The 18,519-nt window shown below is 46.2% G+C and overlaps 1 protein-coding gene across 3 annotated transcripts in view; it reads left to right on the top strand.

Moving 5' to 3' along the window:
- The window catches only part of Elovl5 (ELOVL fatty acid elongase 5), a 69,018-nt gene that overhangs the window by 36,426 nt on the left and 14,073 nt on the right, over positions 1-18,519 (top strand). For all 3 annotated transcript variants that reach the window (XM_041679800.1, XM_041679801.1, XM_041679802.1), the window contains exons 2-3: positions 10,940-11,005; positions 14,555-14,742. In XM_041679800.1, the coding sequence (XP_041535734.1) occupies positions 10,948-11,005; positions 14,555-14,742 (246 nt within the window). In that variant the 5' untranslated portion in view covers positions 10,940-10,947. The remainder of the gene's footprint in view (positions 1-10,939; positions 11,006-14,554; positions 14,743-18,519) is intronic.

The raw sequence follows: 18,519 nt of genomic DNA, 5'->3' as shown, positions 1-18,519 counted from the left end.
CACATGGGAGAGGGTGAAGAGAAGAGGTAAATGATCTAATTATACTTTAATTTAAAATAAAAGAGAGAGCACAGCCATCCTAGATACCCTTCACCTGGTTACTCGGGGAAAATGCCTTGCAGACTTTGACCTTGGTACAGTCTGGCAGGGGATGGTACCATCAGTGCAAGTTTGCTCTGGTTGCCTCCTCTTTTCCCTCCGCCTCTAACCCTTGGCAACCCCTAGGCTCTTCTCCAGCTCTGTAATTTGGTCTTTACAGAATGTTATGTAAGTGGATCGACTTCTTCGACTCGGTTTAAGTCTCTGGAGGTTCACCTAGGTTGTTGGTGTATCAGTCAGCATTTTTAAAAAACTGTCTTTTATTCTTTGACAGTTTTAGACATGATTGCAATATATCTTGATTCTTTTTACCCGCAACTCTCCTCTCCCCCTACCCCTGGGTGTCTCCCAACATGTCCCCTTTCCCCTTCTTATCCTCTCATATTTTCTTTGTCCCCCCCCCCCCCCCCCCCCCCGCCGCTTTCTTTTTTGCAACCCAGCAAGTCCAGTTAATGCTGCCTGCTGGGACATTGACTGCTGGTGTCAACTTGACCCTTTGCAGGTGGTCTTGAGCTGGTAACTCTAGCTACCTAGGTGAACTCCTGAGTCACCATGTCCAGAAGACAGCATTGTTCAGCACCCTTTTCCATCCTCCGGCTTTTCCATTCTTTTCTTTCCCTCTTCCGTGGTGTCTTCTGAGCAGTAGAGGGTGACCGTGTCCTACCTCGGGCCGAGCACTCACGGTCCTTTATTCTCAGCACTTACCCACCTGCTACATTGACTTCTCTGGCCAAGGTTGAAAGCACTTATCAGTGGATATAAGCATAATTGACACTTATCAGTGGGGATAAGCATAATCCACACTTATCAGTGGATATGAGTATAATTAATTGAGGAGGCAGTTTGAAAACATGTCCGTCTAGCAGAACAACAGTACCAGATTCCCGCCCCGCCCCCCCCCATCAGTCCCTAGGCCTTAATTACCCACCCCGATCCATGGGCTTTTGACCAGATTTCCACACATTCAATCAAAAAGTGGTTGGTTGCCTCCATAACCTTTTCTCCACTGTTTTTCCAATAGACATACCGTGTTTGCCAGGTTGGTTAGTACTCTCAGTTCAAGGTTCACTGCTGGATAAAGCCATTGATGTTTCTCCTCCAGTGGCTCAAAACACCTTCTGTTATGATGAAAGCTAGCCGGCAGGTGGGAAATTTTGGATCATTTCCATCTTGACTTCTCTGTTGTCTTGCAAACAAAGTGTGTCGTGTCTTCAGCAATATCTTACAGTCTAGCTGTTGGGCAACCAAGAGCCACACTAATAATTAATGACTTGCTTGCATTATTTGGGCACCCCACTAACAACTCATGGGGAATATCCCAGGCCTTTTCTTTTTTAAAACTAATTCCCGAGTAATGTTCTATAGTATGGACATATTGCTGTTTAACTGTCCACCCGTTAAAGAACATCATAGTTATTTGAGTTTGCCTTACCGTGATAAAGCTGCTATACAGACATTTGTGTGAAGATAAGTTTTCATTTCTCCCAATGTTTAATTAATTTGATTTGGCAGTAGAGTAGTATGTAACTGTGGGTCTCTGCTACAGTTTCTGTAGTTCCTAATTTCCAGGTAGGATTTTAATAGTCGACTCTTATCTCAATATTTCTGCAGTTCTAAATATTACCTTGATGGTGATCTTTAGGGAAACTGTAATACACAACTGTTTGTAGTTCTTTGGTATTGATTTCTAGAAGTTTATATAAATACCCAAAAAGTTTAAGTATTTAAGTACCTCCTTTAAAACTTTTTAAAAAATTTATTTGAATATAATTTTGGAGCATGTAATGTCCTGGAAAAAAAAATTACACACACACAGTCACACAGTAGGCATTCCCCCACCCCTCTGCCATGTTGGTACTTCGTGTCTGTCTAATCATGTGTCTGTTTGGGACATTGAATGTAATGGAACCAAGTGACGGGTAGCTGCTTGTGTGTTGTGCTGAGGAACATCTTCTTGTCTTTCTGCCCCGTCTGTCATTTTGTTGATTCCTTGGTTAGTTGGTGGACTCTGGAGCTGCTTTAATTTTGGGGCTGTTAGAAATAATATATCCAATAGATTTTCATTCTCTTGCGTGACTATCTAAAATTGCCGGGCAGCATGAAATTCTTTCTTGTTTTGAGAACTTGCTGGACTGTTTCCCATGACACCTAAGCCATAATAGTATCACTGTCATTTAACATGAGTATCTGAGCCTGGCAGAGGCAGGTGGGTCTCTGGAAGTTTGACCCTGTCTCAAGCAAAGCAGCCACAAACTGAACAACAACAAGCCCCCCACAAATACGCCAGTTTCCCCGTATCTTTGCCAGCACCTGTTTTTGACTGCCTTTTGTATAGCTTATCATAGTGTCTGTTCTATGGATCTTTTTCTGCAGTCCCCTTCATGTGACAACCACAGTGACTCTGCTTATGTAGAATGCCCCCTGGGAACCCAGCTGACTGCCTCTGGGCCTCTGTGAATAAAGGGGAAGAACAACTTACATTTTTTTCCCTCTTAAAACGAAAAGAATTGTTCTTGTTCAGATGCAGAATGGCATGGAAAACTTTTTCATTTAAGATACAAAGTTTTCAAGATCATCCAGACCCTTTTTTGTGGCTTAAAGAGCTAACAGCGGGGTGGGGGGGCTTCTCGTGGACATCACCTCAGTTTGGGGACTTTGCAGGATAGATAGTGGCTCTGTATAATGCATGCTGGGTATACATCAAGTGTGAGGCAGGGCAGTATTAGCACACATGAGAAATAATTTCTATATTGGGAGGGTTTTGTTTCACTTGGAGAGATGGTTTGAATAAAAGAGGTCCTCCTTCCTCTTAGCTGGTAAAATTACAGCAGATGAGGAATTGCGCCAGAATCCGTTACAGTGAAAAGCAGCTTGTCCTTGAGATGGCTCTGTCGGTGTAACACAATATACAGATGCAGCGTGAGTGACTGAGCATCAGCAGCTGTGACTGTAGGGGGTTTTGTCGGAGTGCAGAAGCCCATTCATTCCTGAACCAGTGGCCCAAGCAGACTGCTCCTCAGAGAACTGTGGAGCTGCTCAGAGAGGTTTCTTGGCCTCTTGAAGGATGGCCCTGAACTTCTAGACATCTGTGTGTTAAAGCTTCTGGGTGTCTGTGAGGTGCAGCCACATTGAAAAAGCTGTGACTAGGAAACTGGAATGTCACGAGGGCGTATTCATTTCCGTACTAGTCCAGGCTTACACGGGCTGTCACGTGCCCATCCAGGTTCTCTATGAAGATACAGATGTGAATGTCTTACTGAGGGATTTATTACTGTGAAGAGACCCCTGACCATAGCAACTCTTATAAAGAAGAACATTTAGTTCAGGTTTAGTCCATCACTGTCAGGGCGGGAATCATGGTAGCTTGCAGGCAGACATGTGCACGGCTTTGCACACAGCAGCTCAAGAAATCTGTTAGCCTGAGTTGACTCCATTTTAAAAGCCCGGTAGCATGAAAGGCAGCCGTGAAGCGCAGAAGCAAATCCAGTCACGGGGCGGCCAGAGTCCCACGCTGATAACATGGGTTTCACCGCTGCACCATAGCGTCGTGCGAATAAGTTCTAAGTCAACCTGCAGCAGTCTGATGTTCACTGGCCAGCAGGGAGGATGCTGTGCGTCAGATATTGTCTGATTCCAAGCGACAGAGTGTGTTTTGATGAAGCCAGAAGTCATCACCAGTTCTGAGGTTTAAAGTGGAAATGAAATTGGTACTGTTAAGAGGCAATTCTATAGCAGTGAACCCATCTCTGAGTGTTGGCTAAGTAATTTGGTATGTGGAGTCCATGTTAGAGGACTTAAAGGCTAAAATCCCTGTTAGGAGAGAGGGGAAGAAGTTTGGGCTTAAAGGCACACGCTATTAAGAATTCACTTAGAATTGAATTCTAGGACCATTAATACTTCCCTTTCAGACGGCTGTTTTTCTTACACCTGAGTTTCTTAGGTTATTTATATAACACTTTTTTGTGTGTGTTTTACATTTTTTTTATTGCTTTTTATTGAGTTCTACATTTTTCTCTGCTCCCTTCCCTGCTTCTCCCCTTCCCCCTTCAACCCTTCCCCAAGGTCCCCATGCTCCCAATTTACTCAGGAGATCTTGTCTTTTTCTACTTTCTACTTCCCATGTAGATTAGATCTATGTAAGTCTCTCTTAGTGTCTGCATTGTTGAAAGTTCTCTGGGACTGTGGTTTGTAGGCTGGCTTTCTTTGCTTTGTGTTTAAAAACCACCTTTGAGTGAGTACATGTGAAAATTGTCTTTCTGTGTCTGGGTTTCATATAATGCTTTTAACGACCAGAAAAGCACATCTCTTTGTCCTGAGTGGGAAGAAGTTCCTTTTGATTTTGAAAGAGGGATACGTGCATAAGTTTGTATTTTTAAACTTCTTTCATACCTTCCAGAACGTCTTTGCTGAGCACATTGAGGAAGGACTCCTTGGGAAAATGCCTCTGTAACTAGGATTCTAGGAAGCCGTTGTTGTGGGTGCGTCTTCCTCTTTCCTTTGTAATACCAAGTCTGTCTTGCCCTCTCTGGTGTCATGTCTGTGGACTATCTTACTCAGAAATTGGAAGAACTAATTAACCTAAGGTGGTACAGTGCTAGGTTTCATAAGACCTAATGGGAAATAACCAGGTTCTGCCACGTAGGCATTGCTGCATGCTAAATGTGAGGTTCAGATAGCAGAGCTGCAGGGAGCTATGCGGAGGGTGCCTGATGTGGGGTCAGAGGAAAGAGGAAGGGTTGGAAATGAGAAGAAAGCAGAGCAGGGAGGCTTGCAGATGGCTTCCTCTAAGAACAGAACAGCTGAGCCTGTGGGTAAAGCCTGCGGTCCCAGTGCCTTGGAGGCAGAGGCAGGGGGATTATGGGGTCAGTTTGGGCTACATAGTGAGACCTTGTCTCTGGGGGAAAAAAACAAAAAACACGAAGAGCATTCCACGTCTGCTGACCCTAAGTTGACCATTAAAAGGGATGGACGAGCCCGAGTGCAGGCTGTTAGATCTGCCGCCTCTCGGGTCAGAGGTTTGTTAGCTCAGCTTAGCTGGCTGTTTCTAGGTGAGCTTTGACCATTCGGGAGAAAAAAACCAAAAACCCAGTGTGCTGGGGTTACATAGCAGACAACTACACTTCCATGATGTATTTTAAGCCAAAGGAATTTGACTGGACTGATTGCTCAGACAAGGAGACCGGCACTTGACAGGGTCACCTTTGCAGCCAGATTTCCAGAATGGCCCTGGCTTGGGTTTAGGGCACCAGCTGTCCGCTGTGGTTTGTGGTCTAGCTCTACCATGTAGTTTTATTACGTCTTACCTGTCCAGACAGATTGCCTTAGGTCCCAGCCATGCTTGGTACCATGCTTGCTCTCTCCGTCACATAGACTGCCCTGGAGAGCTCACACACTTCAGATCTGGCTATTACTCAGCAGCCTTTGCCGTTCTTACCATCCCAGGCCCCCAGCCCCCCTTCTTCGCCCTCCTTGGGAACCCTGTGGGAAACAGACGGGACAGGTTCGCTGTAACACTGTTGGAGCGTGATTTTTCATTGTGAACCTGCTCCTAGTAGCTCTGCTGTGTCATTTACCTGGGCTTACACTCCATTCAAAGGGAGCCAATGAGGAGAGAGATGGAGGGTGGGTTTTCCGCACCAGCAAAGCTGGGGTTCTCTTTGGGGATGTGGCTTTGCCTTCTTGGGTTCAGAGGGTACAGTATTTCATGCTGTGGTGCTTCTGTTCGATCTTTGAATTCGGGCCTAAGGATTCTAAATTCTAAGCACCTGCTGGGAGTGATGTAGACGGTGCGCTGGCCTCTTTTCTCCCGTCATGCCCTCTCAGCTGTCCCTTCAAGTGTAGGGAGTGCCAGCCTCAGTCAGTGTCCCATGGTGTGATATTTAAAATGTGACACAGTATAGTGGCATAAGTTACCGAAAGTGGTCCAGGATTTTATAGTGAGAAATGACTCAGCTGAGATTGTCTTTTGGGAAATGTGTGCATCAAAAAGGAATTCTTAGCCATGCCTGGTGGGTCACGCCTGTTTTCCTAGCACTCAGGAGGCCGAGGCGAGAGCTCCAGTTTGAAGTCTACCTAGACTTTTTTGTCTCAGGAGGTTTCCAGAGATCTCTTCTAACTTATCATTTTTCACTCGCTTCCTTTTTTTCTTTGTCCCCGTGTTTTCTGTGCGCTCTTGCACCCCTTGGTAGTTCTGGGGTACTGTTATGGTTGGAATTTTAAAAATGGATACTGGTATACCTAGCTACGGCCTGCAGTCTCCGCGAGGCCCTCCGGGTTGAGTGGAGGTCTGAGACTCTGTGTTGAAGAGGCTGTGGCTTTGGTTTGGTGTCAGCAGGGTCCGGTGTCTGGGGAGAGCAATCCTTTCTTGTCATGTCCCTCTTGTTAATTTGTGGGGGGCCAGGCAGATCAAAGAAAGGCCTACTGTTTGGTACACAGAGGATCAAAGCCCCTCCTGTTAGGAAGTCACCAGAGCCTGGATTGGTCCCTGCTAGCACAGTGGGACAGAGCAGCTGTGTTCCCACTTGGCCCAGCACCCTGGAGAAGTCACATCACTGGGCCACCCAGCTCGGAAGCTGGAAACTGCAGCAGATAGGCAGGCTGCAGACCTGGCGACATGATGGGACATCGTTGCAAATCGGGTCATGGCAGCCACTAGGTAAAGTGTCAAGGGTCCTTCACGGATCCGTGCCTATGCAGTCTAACCCGCAGACCACTCAGCAGTGGGCCAGTCCAGCCAGGCAGTGAAGATGTTTGTACTGGTCCTCTGACACAACAGATGAGGCGCAGTGAGGGAGATGAAGCTGGAAAGGGCACAGTGGCAGCAGGTCGTCTGCAGCCAGGAGCATGAGGACAGAGGTGGTGTGAGCATCGTAGAGCTGTCACCTCTCTACTGCTCCAAGTCATTCGGCACATGTGCTCTGCATGACTGCCCACTGCTGAGCCGGGCCAGGTGCACACTCTGAGCCATTGTGCCCCTGTGTAGTGAGTACAGTCCTTTTTCTTGATGGACACAGGGCTGGCTCTACCTCCCCCCCCCCCCCGCCCCATTGCTGCCAGCTTTTCAGGCAGCCCTTTCTTACTCTGTTTTTGAAAATATATCCCACTCTGAGACCCATTCCATCCGTTCTCCCTGCTTTGAGTCTTCCTGTGAGAGTATTTGTCAGTAAAACAATTGTCCCCTTAGCCTTCTGCATCTACTGCAAGACCCCCACTGAATGCCAGAAGCCAAAGGCTCTATGAAACCCTATACATACTGGGTTCCCTCCCTCCCCTCCCTCTTCCTCTACCCTCCCTTCTCCCCTCTCCTCTCTTCCCATACACTCACATTATAACAGACTTTGGCCTTTTCTTAACAAAACACACTTTAAAGGGAGTATTTTGACATCTCCAAATTGCCAGCGTTAGTTAGTATTCTTTAGGTCCATGAATAAACAAACGCCATGTGAGCAGCTGGTCTGATAAGTAGATGTGGAAGGGGTTGTCCCGGTGGAAGCGTGTCATTGGTGGGGTTGCCCTGCACAAGGCAATGTGTGCTCCCTCTGGGATGGTGTGAGTCGATCCTCTCTCCTTGTTCACTTTAATATTTTTGGACCTCAGTTAACTGCAAGTCGTTAAAACCATGTAGGTTACTGTTTGTGTTTATAGTATCTCTTTCTCCCCAGCCTTGAGTTCTGTTTTCTAAACTACTGTATCTCGTAAGGTTTTAAGGCCCCAGTGCCTAGCAGCTGGTGTAGACAGTATAGATGTAAATGAAAAAAAAAAAATGAATGGTGTTGATTGGTGAGCAGAAGTGTGGCATTCAGGGCCTTTGGTGACACCTGCCTTTGTCCCCCTAAGAGCAAACAGCCTCAGTTGGGAAGAGCATAAGGACCCAGCTGGGTGTGTGGGGGGAGAGTTGGGGAAGATACCTGATATGTCAATCAGGCTGGTGAGTCATGGGTCTGCCCCCTCCCCCGCAATCGGGGCCTGTGTCACAGATAGTTTCCCCGCTTCCCTTTCATCGTAGGCCCAGCAAGCCGTCCTGTGAAGTGTATCCCTCTTGACTGCTTTTCATGTCTGGTCTTTCAAAGACTGGCTGCTTTTTCACTATGTCCTGAGTTTGACTGGGGAGAGTTCTACAGAGAAGAAAAGCATCCTCAGAACAGATGTGGCAAAGCGCTGGCAAAGCCTCCCTCCCCATGTGCTTTTGAAGGGAGCCCCTGTGCACGGCCACTCCTGCAGGCCTCACAGCAGAACAGTTTAAACAAAGGATCCAGGACTGACGCTGTCTTCAGTGTCTCCAAGTACTAAAAACACCAGTCTTTTTGGTAGTCCGCTGCTGGATTCAGTACTCGTGGACTGAAATTTGACCTTACATTTTAATCAAGCCGCTTTTCTCTGGCCACGTTAGCCTAGATTCTCAAACTGGACTCTGTCCTAGGCTGTTGTCCTTGAAATAATGGGTCATTCAGAGCAGTTCCCGGAACTTATTTTTTTTCCCAATCCACTAATGGCTCTCCTGCCCTGCCCCCCCAAACCAGTTAGTGTTGTATCATTTAAAGCCTTTCTTCACTCCTGTTTCCAGCTTTCCTTTGGCCTCTGCTTAGAACACCAAATCTTCCAGCCTTCTGTAAAGTCCCTTAGCTAAAACAAGCAGAGTGAACACAATGATTCTTGTACTATTCTCTTGTGTGTGTCTCTCTGGGAACTATTCCTGATGTTAGAATTGGTTACTTGAATTTTATTCCTACAGCATAGGAATAAAATGGGTTTGGTTTGGGGCTCCTTACACCCTCCAGGCACATCACTTGATCTCGAACCTTCATCCCTGTTTACACTCAGTTGGACACAGGAAACGATGTTTACTGTTTTCATTTAAGTCCTGACTAATTTCTTGTTCTTACAAATTCCTCTCCTGTTGTCTCAGTGTGTGGGTGCACTCCTCGTGGTCCTGAGTTCCTTGCTCGTGCTCCGTCTCCTTCTGCTCCTGATTTGGACCTTGAGATTTCTGTCCTGATTGCTCTTCGAGCAGATGAGGGAGGGGGACTTGATGGGGGGGGGGGAATGGGAAGCAGTTGCGGGGAGGAGGCAGAAATCCTTAATAAATAAATAAATTAAAAAAAAAACAAATTCCTCTCCTGAATTATTATCCATCCCATGCCTCACCTCTCCCCCCAGAGGTTTGGCAATTCTTAGAAATGGTTTTGAAGGTTATCAGAGCCGGAGGCTCAGTGATACTGTTTGGTGGACAGGGACCAGGGATGGGTCCGTGATCCACAGCACACTGGACAAGGATAGTTTCCCTCAGAATGTCGGTGGTACCCAGAGCAGTACAGACTGCTGTAGCTGACTGGTAGCAGACAATCGGAGGGCTTACTGCCTGTCCCCAACACTACCTTAAAAGACTTACATATAGTAACTAAATCCTGTCAGTAATCATCCAGTCTTCGATGATTACTTTACAGATAGGAAGTTAAACAACCTGCCTGCCACATTTTGAGTGGGAAATGGGTTTCAAGGCTTAGTTGCCTTTAAAGCACCCAGTCCTGATCCACTCATTGATCAGTTTAAACTGTGCCTTTATCCCTCCAGTGTGAGTAAGAATGCCCATGGGGTATTAAGATCTAGAGGTAAAATGTCTCGGGGGGAAGGAGACTGTTGGTAGTCACAGTCTTTGTTTCAGAACTGGGGAGTCCTTCACTGGGATGGGGGTTGGTGCTCTCAGTGTCTACCACAGGCTGAGGGAGTCGGTGTCTTCCCAGAGCAGGAGAGATGCTCAGACACAGCCCCTGATCTGCTGCAATCCAGCATGAGTGTTTCTCTTAGTTCCCCTTCATATTCCAGCCGTATTGACTTAATCATAATCGTTAGAGCTATCAGACATTTCCATGCATAAAGTTATTTACCTGGAAATCAGCCAGAGAGCACAAATACTTGGGTGGCAAGCCAAGCGCAGGGAGGACCATTGAATGATTAGCAGTTACTGAAACAGGCTTCGCTTTTGCCCTTGGAAGTTGCAATGTTGGTGATGTTTTCTTTTTTACACCGTATTTGTTCTTTGAAAATATCATGCGTTGATAGAGTATATTTTGATTATACCTGTAAGCAGTTTTCCTGTCCCGTCTGCCTGCTCCCAAATAACCGACACAGAGGATTAATACTACTTACAAATGCTTGGCCAGTAGCTCAGACTTGTTCCTGGCTAACTCTTACACGTATGTGTGAAAATGCTATAGTAACAACATTGGGGGAAGGATAGGGTTAGCAGGATGGCTCAGCAGGTAAAGGTACTTGCTTCCAAATGTGGCAGCCTGAGTTCGAGCCCCATGAACCCACATGATAGAAGGAGAGAACCAGTTCTGGAACTGGTCCTCTGACTTCCATGTCCCCCTACGCTCTCTTTAAATAAATACAATATGAATATTTTAAATTATATTGCATATATTATATTATATACAATATTGTGTACATATAGTGATAAGCAAGGATACTCCTCCTCTCCTCCTATCCTTGAGCGTCATTTCCCTGTGGGGATGGATGTCTGCCTCCTTTCAGCCCCTCCCATCCTTTCACACCAAGGTTCAGCATCGCAGGGACGGTTTTTATGGAACTGAGAAAAGAAGTTGCGGAAACTGGGACTTGGTTTTCAAGGTGAATTCGCAGGGTGCGTCACCGTTCTGATTTTCAGATTAGACTTAGCACATGGGTTGCATGGAGGAGTTAACAGGTTTGTTTTTGGCGGAGGGAATTCAACCTTTCCCTCTGCACCTTGGAGACTGGCTTGTTCTTGTTCTTTTAGGAAAATGCGTAGAAGAAGTATTTTGAGTCGACACTGATCAATGTCTCCTTTTCTCTCTAATAGGTTTTAAAATGGAACATTTCGATGCATCACACAGTACCTATTTCAGGACATTACTGGGCCCCCGAGGTAAGGTGGTTTTAGGTTTTGCTCACCATCTTTGGCTTCCCTCCCATCCCTTTATGGCCTCTTGTAAATATTGCATGAGGAGATCTTAGAAAATGTTTTCTGTGATGAGATCCAAGCTTTATCCCCAGTAACAAGGAGGCCTGCGAAGTTGAATGCTGTCCACCGGCTCTTGGGACAGACACTCAGCTGCTGTGGCCATCACTCTGCTGGCATTGGCTGTCATGCCTGCAGCCTGGGATTAACGGGGGTACACTTTTCTTAAATCTTGACTCCCTAGAAGAAACCAGGCCAGTGCATTCCAAGCTTGCGCTCAGCCTGACAATAAGATGCTACCTCCCTTGCAGAGTCCTGAGGGCTGCTTTCCTCTAGAACATGGGTCTTGCTGTATCACCCAGACTGGCCTTGAACCCCTGGGGATCCTCTTGCCTTTGCTACCCAAGCGCTGGGCTGTGTGTGTGGCACCATATCCCAATAGAAGTACATGCTTACGGTGCTGGGAATGAAACCCGTGGTTTCATGTGTGCTGGGCAAGTGCTCTGTTGTTGAGCTATATACGATGTAAATATGCCCATAAGGATTTTTTTCTCTCATTTTTAAAATTTAATTTTCATGTGTATTTTAGAATATGTTAATTTTGCAAAGTAGCGGGCTTCATTTCGACATTTCCATGTCTACAGACTGTCCTTGGTTTGTGTACATTCCCTCTCTTGTCCCCTCCCCATCACCTGTCCTCTTCCACGTCTCCAATAGTGCTTTAAGGATTGGTTTCTTTGTTTCTAACTCATTTTACTTCAGGTCATATGCTTGAAATCCCTTGTTATTGGTCTTCATTCTCCATTGTTTTTATGTAAACTAGCTCTGCACAGCCTTTTAGTGTTGTTTGTGATGTCTTTAGAAAAGAACCCCTTGAGAGGCTCACAGAGATGCATTAGATGTCACAGAAAACACTGTGACAGAATAACTGAGAAGATCAGCATAGAGGAGCAAAGGTCATTTTGGCTTCTGGTTCTAGAGGTTCCAGTCTGTCTTGGACCTCTCATTCTAGGCCTGTGACCAAGCTGACTGTCACTGTTGGAAGAGCGTGGCAGACGGTGTAAGTGCAGACCCAAGGATAGGATTCCCTTCAAAGGGAAGCCTTGTTGACCTAGACTGTCGGTCAGGTCTCACTGCCTACAGTATTCAGCACTTCTCAGTAATCTAGTCAACAATGAACCCAGCAATGGATTCATCCATTAGTGATGTCAGGGGCCTCATAATCCAGTCGTTTCCCCCGAAGCCCTAACTAGGAAGCTGTTCGTGAACATCTTATCAGACCAAAAGATTCTCAGTTTCACTCGTAATTTTTAAAGCGCAGAAGGAAACAACAAAGGGCTTCACCTCTCGGTATGTCAGAGGTGAAATGTGTCCCTTGCCGTCTGTAATAAGAATAAGGGTGGGGGCAGCCTAACTTGGTGCAACCTCTTCTCTGGCAGGTAAAATGCACCTGACTAGTGACCCTAAGCTGTTATCCTGCAGTGATTCTTGATCAGTTATGCAAAGATACATGAAGGATGCTCATTGCGGAATTGTCAAGACCGGGCATCAGCTCGTCTCCCATTCATTAGGAACAGGTTAAGCAAGAGGGTGGTCAAACAAACAAACAAGAAAGTTATGTTGGCAGTGGTGGCACAAGCCTGCACTCCTGCACGCAGGAAGCTGAAACAGGAGACTCAGGTGTTTGAGGGGAGCACAAGCGAGTAACAAGTTCCAAGACATACCAAGCTGTACAGTGGGAAACAAAGAAAAAGGAGAGTTAATTGTGTCTGCACCAGCCTGTGTCGAGACATTGGTGCCTTGGCTATGAGAGACAAAAAAAAAAAAAAAAATATTCAATTTGTTTTGTTTTATTTTTTGAGACAGGGTTTCTCTGTGTAGCTTTGAAACCTATCCTGGAACTTGCTCTGTACACCAAGCTGACCTCGAACTCACAGAGATCCTCCTGCCTCTGCTCTGCTGGGATTAAATGCTGGGATAAAGCACCACCACTGCCCGGCAAAAAACAAACGAACATAAATAGATAAAATCTATTTTCTGAAATAACAATAAAAATGATGATCCTACTTTGCAAGGAAGAGTAACTGCTGTGCGATTTCAAGGGTTCTAGGATAGTAACCAAGAACCCTGTTCTCTGTGTTTGTCCATTTTGCCACCCGCGTCTGGGCAGCTCAGTCCTCAGGGTGGCTACCTGTATGGTTGCAGCAGCTCCAGGCTGTACATCCAACACTAGAAGACATTTGTCCATTGCATGAGCTGAAGAAGAAAGGGGGTTTCACCTCAAAGCTTAGTGGTCACAACTGTCCCACATCCCATTTCCCAACTGGCCACCACACAGAGCAGTGAGCTACCATGATCAGCTGGGTCCTGGGGAACTCTTCACCTAGGGCCGGGGGTTGGACCAGCTGCTATGGGTACCCTGGGAGATGGGGATGGATACTTGCTAAAAATATACTATACAAAAGAGCAAGGCACTAGACTGGACTTTGAAGTAAGTGGACATGGCAAATTTGTAGGTAAATATGTATATTCATTATGTTTATAATATAGATGTACACACAAAAGATGTTAGCTGGGAAGTGGTAACTTACTCTTTCCGAACAGACTGTTAAGGGGCAGAGCTGAGAACAGAAGGCGTTGGGATTGCCTTTGTTGCAGCTACTTCCCTGCAGGACTTCTGAGAACTTGCCAGTACCATCCACCACCACTCAAGCATAACTGGTGGGCAAGATGTGGAGGCAGCATCTCTAGCTGGAGCCAAAGAAAGAAAGACAACACTGGGAAGGCTCAGAGTATCTGCCAGAAGGAAGACTGGCACTTAGTTCCCCAAAGGGAGCGTGTGTTTTATTGAGCATTTTCCTCCTCCCTGTGAGATCAAGGCAAAAAATAGTGCAGGAGACAAGCATTACAGTCCAGTCAGAGGACAGGGCCGTAGGCAGTACTAGCAGGTCCGTGGGCCTAGGGGAGAGGGTTAGAGTGGAGTGTCCTCTTTTACACAGGAAGCCCCCGTGAGTCAGCATGGTCTCAAGTTCCTAGGGTGCTCTAAGTATCTTACATCATCCCTGTCTGCTCATGGCTGAGCCAATAGCATTTCATTATTTTTATCCATTGACCCTCTACTGCTGGCCTTGTCGTTTGGCATAGTGTCCCTAACCTGGCTACGGGGCAGAGAGCTCGGGCCTGCACATGCTGGGCACTCACTGGGCTGAAGGGCTTTTTAGTGCAGGCTGCCCACCTGACTCCATGTTAATTCAATAAACATAATAAACATGATTTAGCTTTAAGTTTCTTTCAGGTGCTTTGAAAGCATGTTATTTTACTATTTTACCTAGCAAAAACACAAGTAATAAATCATGCTAAACCCGTATCAAAAAGCTTTTGCCTTGCTTGATGTGTGTCTCTATGATTCTGCATTGTGCAGACTAAATGCGACGTTAGTGTCATGAGACTTTGAGGGTGGGTTTTCTTATTTGTACCTTACTAATCACCAAATGGTTTTCTTCCGGTGTTTTTCAGATACAAGGGTGAAAGGATGGTTTCTTCTGGACAATTACATTCCTACGTTTGTCTGCTCTGTCATTTATTTACTCATTGTGTGGCTGGGACCAAAATACATGAAGAATAAGCAGCCATTCTCTTGCCGGAGAATTCTCGTGGTGTATAACATTGGACTCACCTTGCTGTCTCTCTATATGTTCTATGAGGTAGGTCAGTCACTGACGAGGGCTTCCGTCCTCTGTGCTGTCCTGGTGCTGCTCTTCTCAGTTGTCCCTAAGTGAGGAGAGGCACCTGCTTCGCTCAGCGAGACAACTGGGCAGCTAGTCTATAAATGCATTTGGAGGAGGTTATAAAATTGATCTTTAACGGGCTGGAGAGATGGCTCAGTGGTTAAGAGCACTGCCTGCTCTTCCAAAGGTCCTGAGTTCAATTCCCAGCAACCACATGGTGGCTCACAACTATCTGTAATGAGGTCTGGTGCCCTCTTCTGGCCTGCAGACATACACACAGACAGAATATTGTATAAATAAATAAATATTTAAAAAAAAAAAAAAAAATTGATCTTTAACACACACACACAGAAAAAGTTGTTGGTACAGAATACCTAAAGTAGAAGCCTTTGCTATTGATTCTTTGGTCCCTCATGTTTCATGGGGCATTCAGAACTAAACTAAATATCCTCCAAAAACATTTGTATGCGTGCAGAATACCGTCTGGAAAGTGAACAAAATGTGAAAAGCAGAGCTGTGGGCATCTTATTATTAAGTGCTTACTAAATGCTTGTTTCTCATGTGGAGGTGCAGGAGGAAGGAAGTGGGTGGTGCTCTGGTAAGTTCTGTGGCAGCTCAGCCTTTGTTCTGACCTGGTAACTTGTCGGATCTCACAAGTGTTGTTGTTGAAGTTTTGCTGTGTATATTCATTGTACATGGCACAGCGTTAACACGAGGATACTTTTACATGACTATACACCATCAGTATAGCTGATTTTAAAAGCCTTTAAAAGACACGTGAATGGTAAGATCCTCATTTAGAATTCTAATGGTCCATGTGACCGAGTTCAGGCCCAATAATTTCTTTTACATGACTAGAGTGTTCAAATGAAGTGCTTTGCCTTCAAAGGCAAATAATCAGATGCAACATTTTATTTCTCCCTATTTTGCAAGAGATAATAATACAGCCTGAAGGAAGGGAGAAGTTTTTCTCTATTGGTAAGCCCAGGCTGTGCAGCCAGGAAGGAAGGGTGAGGAAAATGTCCTTTATTGGTAAGCCCAGGCTGTGCAGCCAGGAAGGAAGGGGGAAACTGTCCTCTATTGGTAAGCAGAGTTTGCGTCTTTGGGCAGGACTCTGTTCTCCAGGCCCACATTAACCTGTTCCTAAATCCCCTTGGACAGAGAATTCCTGTCTATACACAAAATGGACATCTTTGGATTCTCTTATTATGGCTTTTATTCTTCAGGGGTTTGTAGAGAAGAGGATGAGGCAGATGGTGAACTGCGGTGGTGACCTCATGGCTCACACTGAGCGGGGATGTGAGTTAGTAGACACTCCCATGACCTCCGGAAGAGACACAGCTGGAAGAGCTGACCCCTCGTGTGTGCCTCGCTCTCCCACGGTGTAGATAGTGTGATGGGATGAGAACAGCGCTAGCACCGCTTCATGTTTGTTTAACACTCAGAGAAACGGTTTTTCTTTTCTCTGAACCATTCCAGAACCAAGGCAACTTAGCCTCCGGGATGGAGATTAGAGACCTGGAGGCAGGGACCGTGCATGGGCGTGACTCCTGGCCCCAGTCCTGGGCAGATTGCAGGTTCCAGAGCAAACATGTCTCACATAATTAAAGACAATAGAGTCATTTCTGTAAGGAACCCTCTATAGACTTTAATGTTGGACGTAATATGTTCTAGAAAAATAATTTAATAATATAAGGTGATTGAGTTTTAGAGAACCTGAGTGTTTGCCTTAGGGGCTGTTTCATGTTTCACAAGCCCCAGCGACTTAGCCATTATGCACCTTAGCTGTGTGTACAAACATCTCTGGAGTAAAGAAGAGAAGAAAATTGCTGGATAAGCTGACAGTCTGTGCATCTGATGAGGGGCTCCTGGACAGCCCCGGTGATCAAAAGCCCAGCTCTTCCTCTGGCAGTGTGGTGAGGATGAGGGAGTTTGTTGAGCACTGTCTCAGCCCATGTATAGGGAAGAGATGTGAGAAACACACAGAGGGAAAGCCCGCCCTTAGTTCCTAAGCTGGCAGGACGTGAGGGGCAGCACACAACAGGCAGCTGTTATGTATTAAATCAGGTTGTGAATGTATATTCTGATCACTTATGCGTGACGGATAAGCCTGTGCTTGCATCGCTCCAGCGTGATCATTGTGTGTGATTGCTGTTGTTCAGTTCTTCATCAGTGATAGGACTGTAGTGTGTCCCTTGTCAAGCTTGGGATTTCAGTTCAGTTCCAGGTTTTTGGTTTTTGTTTTCTGGAACTAGCATTTGTATTCCATTGACTAAGAAGACACAGTAGGGCAGCTGTGAAACCTTAGCCACTAAGCTGAGGGCGTCATGAAGCCCGTGGGGTGCAGCGTGGCGCATATCCATCTCTAGTTACCTTCCTGCTTATTGACATATTTGCGGCTGTAAAGAATTTTTAGAGCAAATAGGTTTCTGCCTTGACAAGTTCCACATCAGCGCAAGAAGGAATGGCTGGGTAAAGGAAAGCGAAGTCTGAACAGAAGGGGTGATGGGGGCACAGAGGAGGAGCCGCAGAAACGGTGAAAGGGGTGAAGTAAAGGCCGAATCAGTTTGAAAAGCGAAACTGGCTCAGAATGTAGAAGGCATATAGGTATATTTATAGTCTGTGCATTTGGTGGGGGCGGAGGTAAAAGGAGAAAAGGGGTTGTACTTTCAGTTATCTCATTGACCTAATGCTGGTAGCCTGGAAAAACGTCAGATTTTCCTGGTTTTTGAGTGTATTTGAGATGTAGAATGTATTAGTTTGAAAGTATTGGGTGTTTTAGGTTTGAGGAAGGCACTGCACTAGCTGACATCCCAGACAGTGGTGAAGATCTGAATAACGCTCCAAACTGTAGAAGAGAAACCATTTGCCTTGTTCCTCGGTGTTATGAACGGGCTCTTACAAACTATCCATGTCAGGGTTCCCGGTGAGAACCCCATGGTGGTAAATTCTAAATGTCAGCTTTTGGATTGGATTAGGGACCACCTAGGGCATTAATGAAGCCTGCTTTTCCACATGTTTATGGAGAGGTTTACGTGGGGGCAGGGGAGACCCATCCTGACAGTGGATGGCAACATCCCTGACCTGAATTGGGGCGGTGGGGAGGGAGGGACGTAGATGAGTGATGACCTTCCCTTCCCTGCTTCCAGAGTGGAGCAAGCTGCTCCGACTGACCAAGGAGGGAATGCCAGGATAAACACTTTCTCCTTCAAGTTGCTTTTTGTGAGGTGAAAGGAACCAATAAAAAAACAAAACAAACAAAAACAAACCCTGCCTTCCTGATATCAAGTGGCTTTCCCTTATTCTCTGTTTCTGCGCCAACTGGAGCTGCATTTCCCTGTCAGCGCAGCAGCAAGCTATCAAAGCGACTTCTGCCCCTTTGTTACAGTGTTGCAGGAGGTGTCTCTCACAGGCAGCCACTCTGTTCTAAGGTGAAGCTGTTTTGATGTGTCTGCTCTTTTCCCATTATGCCTCCGACCTCTGCTGCCCTGCACAGAGAGGATCTAATTGTGTAGTTTGATGGAGTCTCAAAGGGCATGTTCATCTTGCTCAGGCTGTTCTTCACACACTGATCCTGGACTCAGCAGCCGCTGTCAGGGAGGCAGGGTCACAGCCGTACAGTGCCTTCGCCGTCTTTGGTCACCCCAGGGTTGCTTCTCTTCGGGAAGATACACTCTGGACTCAGGCTGTCCTGTTCAGCTCTGCCTAAACCCCAGCCCCAGCCCCAGCCCCTTGATTCTTCCTCCCTGCCCC

This window comes from Microtus oregoni, unplaced genomic scaffold, assembly GCF_018167655.1.
Source record: "Microtus oregoni isolate MIOR12 unplaced genomic scaffold, Mior012 000032F_ref0000030, whole genome shotgun sequence".
In the NCBI taxonomy this organism is placed as follows: Eukaryota; Metazoa; Chordata; class Mammalia; order Rodentia; family Cricetidae; genus Microtus; species Microtus oregoni.
This window is presented reverse-complemented; position numbering and strand designations above follow the sequence as displayed.